Source organism: Mesitornis unicolor, unplaced genomic scaffold (genome assembly GCF_000695765.1).
Source record: "Mesitornis unicolor isolate BGI_N332 unplaced genomic scaffold, ASM69576v1 scaffold8973, whole genome shotgun sequence".
NCBI lineage: Eukaryota > Metazoa > Chordata > Aves > Mesitornithiformes > Mesitornithidae > Mesitornis > Mesitornis unicolor.
Window position 1 is genome coordinate 1 of NW_010172540.1, and position 10,579 is coordinate 10,579.

The 10,579-nt window shown below is 42.0% G+C and overlaps 1 protein-coding gene across 1 annotated transcript in view; it reads right to left on the reverse strand.

Moving 5' to 3' along the window:
• Nucleotides 1-351: 351 nt before the first annotated feature.
• Nucleotides 352-10,579, reverse strand: part of LOC104537512 (zinc finger protein 644-like) — a gene marked incomplete at its 3' end in the record, with an annotated part of 13,936 nt that continues 3,708 nt past the window's right edge. Inside the window, 4 exon segments of the mRNA XM_010180415.1 lie at nucleotides 352-537; nucleotides 7,681-7,803; nucleotides 10,377-10,575; nucleotides 10,577-10,579. The exon segment at nucleotides 10,577-10,579 is cut by the window's right edge and continues 425 nt beyond it. Of these exon segments, the coding sequence (XP_010178717.1) occupies nucleotides 352-537; nucleotides 7,681-7,803; nucleotides 10,377-10,575; nucleotides 10,577-10,579 (511 nt within the window).

Here is a 10,579-nt window from a genome sequence, read left to right on the forward strand (position 1 = left end):
TAGATATATTATATATAAAATAGAAGACATTAAGTGGAAAGTCTCAATGTCCTTGCAGGTTTTTTCTCCATATTTTAGCTGACAACCTGAGTAATTGAGTTCATTTCTAGTAACTGTGAGCACACAAAAACAGAAGTTAATACAACTTAAACACTCTTAGATTTTTAACAGCAGCAACAACAACCTGTGCTGTTCTTAGGCACGGTTCCCTTTGAAGGACAGAATATCACTGACATGACCAATGAGATTTCAGCTGGCAACTTAACACGACTGACTCAAGTCCTCTTGTTCAAATTAATGAAAGTCAGCCGTTGTTTTCCACCCCTTATTATTCAGTTTAATCACATTTACAGGATAAAATCTTAAATCTTATGATGGCTGAAGGTAGCAAGCTCTTAAGAACGTGTTCTTTCAATTGAAATAACCCTGTGTACCTGCATCTGAGTATGTAAACTTCATCAGCACTATGAGGTAATGGCAGCATTTTTTTCTTGCTTCCAGATCTTGACCTTGACTTCTTTTGCTTACAGTCCAAAGCTAAGAAGAGAGAAACGTCCAAATGTGAAAGCAATACTTCAATAAGCGTTAACCAGAGCTATTCAGTAAGCATCTCCTATAGCAGCAGTGAAAGCACATCTACCTCCTTGTTCTTCTACATCTCATGGCAATGTGAATTCAAAACAATTACAGTTTGCTCTAAGAAATTTACTGGCAAAACACATGAGGTTATTATTTTTTTTTCTTAGTTTAGCACAGCGCTTGCTCTTTAAGAGACTACATAACTGACATTCAGCATTTAACTGGTGTTTTCGTACCAGCGAGCACCTACTCACCTATTGCAGAATGGTACGGAAGCAAAGCACCATTGGAAAGTCCCTGTCATGGATAAAACACTGTCAAAACCTCGGAACTTGTTCTGTCGTTGCAGTACCATCGTAAGACCCCTCGCGTTCAGCAAAGCCACAACTTCACAGAGCTGCAGCTTTCAGCTAAGGCAATGGAGAACTTCTGCTCTGAATAAAACGCCTGCTGGTCGCTATCGACATAAAGCAAAAAGGTTGTTCTTTTCCTCTAAGAATTTCAAATGAAGCTGCCCCCTCCTCACTCCTGCCTGAATTCTAACACAGCTTACAAAAATCAGGTAATAATCCTTGGCAGGGAGAGCTGGTATTGGGACAATCGACAGGGATGGCAAGGCCACTTTTTAAATTTGAGATTACCTATGAAAGTAATGTGCGCGAAGAGGAATCGCATGGCAAACGGGTTCAGTTCATGCACTTCCCATAAACAGATGGAATAGGAATCTGTAACAAATCTGGAGATTCCAAGAAGCAGCTCGAGTTGAGGGATGAGGGGATTAAAGTGAGTTAATATTATGATGGAAACAGCTAATAAAGCTCAAGAAAAATCAAGAAGCTTGAACTGAGAAGCATATCCAGCTAAACTCTATTCCAAAACATGAGACACCGACACTAGAACTCCACCGAAACCTGAAGGACGCTAACAAGTGGTATTCTGGATACCAAAACGGTGCAATCCTGTGCCACCGAAGCATTTTATCAGTGAAATTTAAAAACCTGTTACACTTGCCCAAGTTCTGACTCCTGTAATATAAACCAGAAGAAGAAACCTCTTAATATTCTGAAGAGTGAGACATCATCTGGTGAGGCGCAACACTGATTTAAAGAACACAGAGCCTTGATTGCATCCTTCCTGTCGTCCAAATGAGCGCCTCTCAAGCTTTATCCTGTACCCAAACTTTCACCTTGTAGATACACCAGACATTTCCCAGTTCCGACCCCAGATTTAAAGATTCCTAGAGCATCTGGAAAAATCAGAATGAATTGCTGGGGTTTGAAACAAGCAGAAAGCAGATCCCAACCTACAAAGACTTCCTTCAGACCCTGGGTCAAGCCATCATGAGGAAGATGAGGCTCCACTGCGTATTTTATGAGAGCAACGATGCAAGCGGTCGGGATATCAAGGCAGTAACCCAAGGTGAGGGGCGGAGAGGCAGAAATGGTCAAGATAACTCCTGGAAAAGTGAATAAGGGGTCCTTAATTCTTTGTGCTCTCATCAAAAGCATGTTCTTCATATGATTAGGAAGAAAAAAGCTAACTACCTGTCAGGCTGTGGGAACTACCAAGTGGTGTCAATGCTTTACATACAGCAACATCAGTAACAGCATCACCAGAAACGTAAGCAGATAAAACACCGAAACCCAGACACTCAGAAGAGAACCACTTGCACTGAGACTTATCCAAAGCAGTTATTACAGCCTTGTAATAACTAATAATTGCCAGTAGCTTTGCTACTGCTGATTTTGCAGAACGTCACGGGGAGGGAGACAGAAGTCAGTACCGCTCGAATGCAAACGCATCCATGAACTGCATCTGATGTCAGCAGACATCAGTTCAAAATCAAGTCAAAATCCCCAGAACACCCCAGCAGACAGCAGGCTCCTTCTGACGAAGCCCATACGCACTCGAAACAAGAACTACCTGACTTTCTCCACGTTGGCAAACTTCACTTCCGTTCCCCGTCAAGAAATTTGATTTTACTTGGATACATCCCCTGCATTTCAGAGCACATTCGCCTCCTTACCAGACCTGAACTGGTCTCCTGCAACACAGCTCCAGAAACCTAATGTTTTGGGGTTTTTTCTAAGAAACAACCCCTCTGAACTACTGTGCAATCAAATAGACTGCAACACAAACAGAAACCGTCATCACGTACTGGGAGAGGTGGTTTCTACTTCCTTGAAAGGCAGAGCAATGAGAAAACAAGAGAATGGGCTCCTTCTGTGAGCCGCTTTACAACGGAGTCTCTAGATAGAGAAATCACAAAACACAGAAAATATCACAGTAAGAGACAAAGAAAAAAAAATTCAGATCACTCAATGCATCCTCGGAGTAACTTGGCTAAGACTGGAAGTAGCCGTGCCCATGCAGGAAGCTGTTACAAAAGAGAAATGCTAAGGATACTGAAGCTGTGTTCTGCCAGGGGTGTTTTTGTTCCCTTTGCCTTCTGACCCGGCGAACGTGTTCCTTGACATTGTAGGAGGCACAAAGCAGCACAACTCTGTTTTGAAGTTACTCCAATGAAGCAGGAAAGTAACTGAAGAGTAAAATCTGGATAAATCCGACTGAAAACCGTAATTCCCACACCAGTTATTAGAGATGTGTACCAGTAACTGCCACGATTTCATTTTTTTGTCTATCCAGAGAGTAAGGAGTTGAAATGAAGTTACGTGCACGCACTTAAGCGCTCTGTCGATGTGATGCTTACAAATGCTTGCAAGCACTGAGTAAGTTACACCATTGCCTCACAAGAGGCACAGCCACGTTCTGACAAAAACCCAGTTGCTGTTCTTGCAAAGCTTTTACTACAACCATGCATGACTGACTCAGAAAGTCTGGTTTTGGCACTTTCAGGAAGAGATCCAGGATAATTTAGCTCCACTAAGCTGTACGGACACTGCAGTAAATTACCGACCATTAACATCTACCTTGTGGCTATAACAGCTCACCAACACCATCCTCCATTCTCATAAAGGCCCAGCTCTTTTTGAAAGAAGCCTCCTTCCTTCAAGCTTGGCCACCTCGTGTTTCCTAGCTGCTGTTCCAAAAACCGTGTGTAAACAACCCATTACACCACGTCACCAAACCTCTGACACAGCACGAGAGTAAAAACAACCCACTTAAAACACAGGACAAGCCAACTTTGGAGGAATCTCCTTCAGGCACTGCAGTTCAGTTTTGCAGCACTTTACTCAGAAAAATACATTCCAGGTAAAAGCACTGCATGTAAAAACCATCTCTACCTCTGTGACCTCTTATCAAGAAAGACTACAAGCAGATGCAGGTAGGAGGCTAAAACGTGCATGCCTGAGACAACTTGAACTAGAAAAGTCACAATTCGAGCCCTTCACGCCATAACGTTTGGTCTGAGGTACAAAATTAAGAGTGCACCTCTGGTAATGTGCGTGCTCTGCTTCTCGATGCCCCCCAACAGGGAACACTTCTCATTTCAAGAAGACTGAAGTTGGGTCTTTAGCCAGAACTCATCACTTCTGTCATAGCGTATATAACCTAGCACAAGCTGAATAACTGTATGCATAACTGGACCTAATTAACCATTTAAAACCACTACAATCAAAAGGTAAAACATGATGAATTACATTTCTTCTCTATTTATTAGCTCATTTTCCAAATTCAGTCACTTGCTATCTGCCGTGATCATTACTGCACAGTAAAATGCACTGAAAACCCCTACATTAACTTGCTCTCCGAAGGATTTCATGGGACACAGAAGTTAACTCATCGTACCGGGTTGATCAGGTACAACTGTAACAGCACAGAATAAAGACACGCAAAGCCGGTGGATCTCAGATTTCTGCTGTGGCTGCATATGCTTCCACTGCAAACTTTGTGAAAGCAATATTCAGAATAATCTGGAAGTGCAACGGCTGCATGAACGGCTCCTCAGTCACGCTGTTGGCTCAAAGGCCAGAGTCCTTGCTCTATTTTCTTGTTCTCTCCCCAACTCCCAAAAAAAGCAGTCTCCATCTACAGGAGCAAAGAGGAGAGTGGTAATTCCCAGGTGACAGCCAGGAAGAAGAGACTGAGTATGTGAAAAGAGTCAGCAAAGAGAAGATGTGAAAAGCCAGGGTGGAAAAGAGACCCAAGAGATTTTGAGGAGGCGAGGAAGAGAGGCCTTGAAAGAAGAAAAGGAAAGAAGCTGGATGTACAGCTGTACCAAGAAGAATGAGATGCCTTATGGAGACTCTGCATAGCTCTGTCCAATGCTCTAAAGAATCAGAAGAAAGCAGCAAGTTGGCCACATGCTGTAACACCAATGTACTGCTGTTCATGAAAACAGGTATAAGAGGACATTAGCATCTACTCAAGGTAAGCGATTAAATCATTATACAGTTTAAAAGTGGACTGCATTAAAAATACTGCTGTTCCAGTCAGGCATCTGAAGAGCGTGGTGCAAGCACTGACCCAAAAGCAAGGAACTAGCCGAATGAACCTAGACTGGCATTCGCTTTACAGTGGATCCGTATTGTGTAACCACAGGCACAAATTAAGTGTGATAAACACTAACCTCGAACAGACAACAGCCTAGAAAGGTCTTGAGTCCATTCCCAAAGCTTACAATTACGCTTAACTATGTCTATGGTACTCCTGAAACTGTCAAGTTGCGTTTGAAAGAAAACAAAGAAGAAGGTAGGATTTAAATAAATGTGATCGAGTTATTAACTCTGAAGCAAGGCATCTGCTAGAAAAGCTGACTGGTGATAGTCAGTACCAAAACCACACACAAACTGAAGAGCTGAGCAAAGACGAGTACGTGAGCTAACGCAGCACCAGGAGAGGTGTCGCTTTGGTGGCATGCAGGGATCGCTGTGTTTCTCTTACTAAAGAGCAATGCTTACACAGCTCCTGTAACAACTGCCAAATCAGGATCACAGCATTCGGCTTTACACGCTGTTATTTCACTACTGCAAGAAAATGAGGCAAATATTCAACCAACATCATTTGGTTTTGGTAGTTTTGTTTCCTTTAGAAGATATAAATAAGAAAGGCTTCACAAAAACAGGAGGAGGAACCTGTATAAGGGTATTCTCCTTATCTCCGTACAGGTTCCAGGCTGAAACCAAACTGGAGGCATTGCAAAATTGCTCTCAAATGCAACCACGTCTTAAGGATTAAAACGGAGATGTCCCCAGGAGCAGCACTCATAGCAGAGTTCAAAACTAGCGTGTGCTAACGAAATCTTGCATTAAAATCATCATACTGTAAGTTTTGTGAAGAGAAAGTGGAATATCAAACAAAACCACCGTTAAAAAGCGTATTTTGTGGCCTACAGGCCTTACATTGAGCTTGCTTGAATGAAAAGTCAACGAGCAAAGTTTACAAACTCTGCAGAGTTACGATGGTGTTAATGGTAAGGAGCAAGTTAATACAAATATACACTGGCTGCATAATGGCACAGCTAGAACGTAAGCCTCTCCAAGTCACTGGTTTCAGTGAAAGGCCTTTATATCCACATGGTACATGCTACTTGCCTGGCTCAGCTCCAGCTCCTGAGGCAAAAAGATTGGGTTTTTTTTAAAATTTTCTTTCCAACTTTTCATTTTATTTTAAAGCTTTCTTTCGAAGCTAACTTTAAACAAACATCTAGGTCCAATGATACAAGACTCAGGATTTTTCTTTCAATTCTTTTAAATAAAGTGGCAACTGTTCTGACCAGTACGCTACTACTGCACTAGCAAAATGCCTGTTCTGTAAGGGAAAACAAACAAAAACCCCTGAGAGCACCTTCACAGGCTCCCTTCACTCTTCCCGTTCAGCAGAAGGGATGCTGAGGTGGGAGCTGGTCCAGGATCCAATCTTTATGCACTGTCCTGTTTGCCACAGCGTCTCCTCTAATGAATTACTGCCACTATTTCAATGTGCAGTTTAAATACCTAACTAGTGAAAATATTTCATCAGCAGGTACATAAGCAAAGTAACTCAGCACAGGGCTAACAGCAAACCACAGCAGTGCTCAATGAAGTCTGCTATTATCAACTTTCTAATGAGTAAATACCAAACCTTTCAGAATCAGTAACTAAAGGCATACACTCCTACACACTGGGTATTACTGCCTCTGCTGACTTCCTTCTCAATCTACTTTCTTACAGCATTAACTGAGTATATAACACAAGACCTGGCAGCCACAGGCCCAGGCTTCTGCAGAGGAAGCCCCAAACTCAGTTTCTTTGCTATTCTGAGCACAACCGAGTTACAACTGCAGATAAAAAAGATGATTATGCATTTTTCCAAAGTATTATGTATGGATCTGTGCTTGTTGACACAGAAAACCGATGGCTGCCTTTCTCAAATCACTGAATATTCCAGACTTTGTATCTCAACATTTCCTTCACTACATTCTATCTCTGCTGCCCGATTTGCTGCTGCTATACAAAGTCCCACCAATCTCAGCAATAATCCAAGTAATCTCAGAAATTGCCTACAGACAAGGAAACTGCAGATCTTTGGAAATGAGTCAAAATATGGAATACTGGAGGTATTTCAGAATTAAGTGTGTTTTAATAAAAGCCATTAGTAGCAGTGCCAGACCCTGGACTACACTCACTCCATGTCAGACCAGGTAGTTTTTGGGTTGCGTGCCAAACAAGAAATTAAATCAGCTACATACAGTATGTTTGTTAGAAATACACAACCTGCACTTGCTTTTCCTATTTTAACTACAGTATTATTAGTGATTATACGTACTAGATCCTAAAAAATACTCCTTGGTTTGTCGTGTGCGTTGGGTTTTTTACCCCCTCTCATTTCTGAGGTACTTTTAAACACTTCATCAGAAGGCCAACCAGCTGGTTTGGAAGTCGTGATATTGTAAGAGAATGAATTTAAGCGACCATGCCTCAGTTCTGCTTACATACCTGAAGTGTTGGAGCCAAAATCAATGAGTAAGAATGAAAATCAGACATGAGAGTGGACAACAGCAACATACCTCTTCTTACAAGTTGCTGAAGTTTTATGGCAAATCAATTGTTTACCGGCAGAAGCTTCAAAATTAGTTTGAATTAACATATGCTTTTGTCCAGTCTGATGAGGAAAATGTATCATAGACAGACTTGCTTTTACATCTGTAACAAAACATACCTGTCCCAGTCAAAAGTCCAGCACTCTTCTTTCGTGCATAAGCGCGTAAGTGGTTGGACAGGCTAACAGCACTTGTAAACGTCGTATTGCAATGCACACACGTTCTAAGCTTCACAGGCATACCTATCATTCAAAAGAAAACTATAATCCAGTTCTCTCTTCAAAAAAAAAAAAAATTACGAAATTCTCAAAGCGTTGTAAAAAGTTTTCTGCAATAAAGATGGTTTAAAATATATTCACTGCATTGACGCAATCGTTCAGTATATTAGAAGGATCCAAGTTAACCGTCATTAGTTTTCCACGTAGCGCTTTAAGCCAAACCATGTTATTGGAAAAGGAACAGAAAGGAGGCAACTCGAGCCCATTGGGCTACTCCGCATTCAATACCTACTACCGAGGTCCTACAGATCGCCACATTACGAAGCTCTAATCCCAAAATACAACCCTGCAATTTGAATAGGGCAATTCAGTGGAGAAATTTCAGAGGGTTGCAACATTTCCAATAAAGAGAAATTTTGAAAGTCTGGTTGACAGAGCGGTAATTAAAAGTGTTTTACCCACAGGACTGAAGAGCTCCAGACTAAATTAGGCTGCTGTCGAAGGCTCGGAGGAGAAGGTGGTAAAACACGCCACTGAACAGCTGCTAGACACAACATCTCGTTCAGTGCCTTTTCTGTTCATTACTTTAGGTGCGCAATTGATAATGAAAGTTAATGATCTGAAGGTTTTTTGCTAAAATCTTTGCGCTAAATAAATGATCAACAAAGCAACATGCTGTTTGTCACAGGAAAACAGAGAAACAGTGCTGAACTCCTCACTTACCAGCCAAAGAAACCATCATAACTTGTTCCCTGCTCAACATCACCATGTTTCTCCCTTCATTTTACCAAAGATCCTTTGTTCTGGTTAACTGACACATTTCAAGTTCTCCACTAATAAATTATTAGAAGAATAAATTAAAAAAAAAAAGCTACAACTACTCAGCTGGAAAACCTCTGCTGACAGGAAAGAAAGAATCCTATTCTCCAGCAGCTCACAGAAGACGTGCTGTTTTTTCTCAGGCACATTACAGAAGAACACCTGGCTGGTAAAAACCTACTGGAAAACTAAAACCTGGATTAAAAAGATTTGCCTTTTTAGAGGAAAAAAACAACAACAGAAGAACTTTGACTTGATGTGAAATAGTTTCTTATTAACTGGCACAGTGCGTTAGTTGTCAACTTCTGTTACCTCAGCCACAGGTAACTACAGGGCCCCATTCCTCACTGTTAGTACTACACAGGCGTGTGTTTCTTTTTACCTGGTTGTTCACCACAACCAAACAGGTGCTACCAAGCATTCAGCAGTCAATATTCACCAGAAAGCAAGACACGGTGCCAGGTTTGGCAAGCTACCCCTTTAGCATTGTTTTCCAAATCATTAAGCCTGTCAAAAATACACTTCCTTTATTAAGCAACCTCCTGTTTTAAAGGACAACCAGACGTCCAGAAGACATCAAATGCAATTCTGTTCCACCTCTGCTCTGTGATTTTAGAAAGCCACCTTTGTTAAGACAGATTGCCAGACTTTTGTAGTCCCCTGAAAGAGCTTCTGAGCACATCAGATTGATGTTTTTCTTTAAAGGAAGACAAGAATATAGGTGAAAAAAGTACCAGGCACCGCCAGTTCCACTGACCTGCGCTGGGCAGTAACAAGAAAACCAACAGAATAAAAAAGTCAGGGGTAGAAAAAATAAGATCCTGCTCCTCAGCCTAAAGAATCCTGCACCATTGGTGCCCACACAAGAAACGGGTAAATGCGAGCTCTACATACACATTAAAAAGGATATTGAAAGAATTCCCCGAGACTAGAAATAACTCGTACGTGACAAGTCAAAACACCACTATAAAAACCTGCTCTACGAGCACACAGAGTGTCTAGGAAGTTGCCTTCATTAGCACAATTCTCAGTGCAGGGGCAATCTCTGTCCGCATCGCTCGGGGGCCGTGCGTTAGAAACCTGCTGCCTACCACTGCATTCCAACCAAGCCTGAACCAGCACAGGTCTGCGCTCGGGGCAGACAAGCCCTAAGCAAGCACCAGTTTCTCCCAGCAGCCGCAATTTTGAACCAAACAAGAAATAATCTACGGTGTAGAAGTACGTTTGCCTAAAGCCATCAAAATCAGTTGGCAGCGATTCACCAATTTGGAAAGTTAGGTGTTCCTAATGGTACCAACAGTTCTGGCAGGTTGAGCAAACGTTGCTTTGCACAAACCTCAAAGGTTTAAATGAAGCAGCTCCCAGATCAGCTGTTTTAACACCCAGAACCAGGGTTCCACAAGCCCAAACATTTCAGAACTGTTAGCCTACCAACTACACGTGGACACTTCTTGTTATTGCAGGATGTGTCTTCCTCCTTACTGAGGCTCATTGTGCGTCCGCTTTGGCTTTCTAAGCCCAGCCACGTGCAGAACAGGAGCTATGTTCCTTGCAAAAATGCCTCAGTGCTGCTGAGGGGTTTGTTTGTTTTTTTTCACTTTAGGAAAAACACGTCAGAAACAATTTGCTGTGCTACCTCTCGCAGGCAGCGTGCTCTGCAAACGAAACAAGAATCAAACGAACAGAATCCCAAATCAAATACTCTGTGCTTGTACATTTTCTAGGAGTTACAAGATTCTCTGCAAACGTTGTCAAGACAGCTAGAAACACCTTCTTACCTGACTGCATAGTCAAGTCCATTTTTTGGGGCTGATACATCAGCGGACTGTCTTCGTTTAACGGAAGAACGCATTTCTGAACAAACCTCTTTCTCGCGGTTTGATTATGAATCTTTTGAGGAGAAATGCGAGGATTCCTTTCTTCTCCTAACCTCTTATTTTTCAGGAGTTCTATCAGCGTCAGAGACTGATTTTTTTTCCCG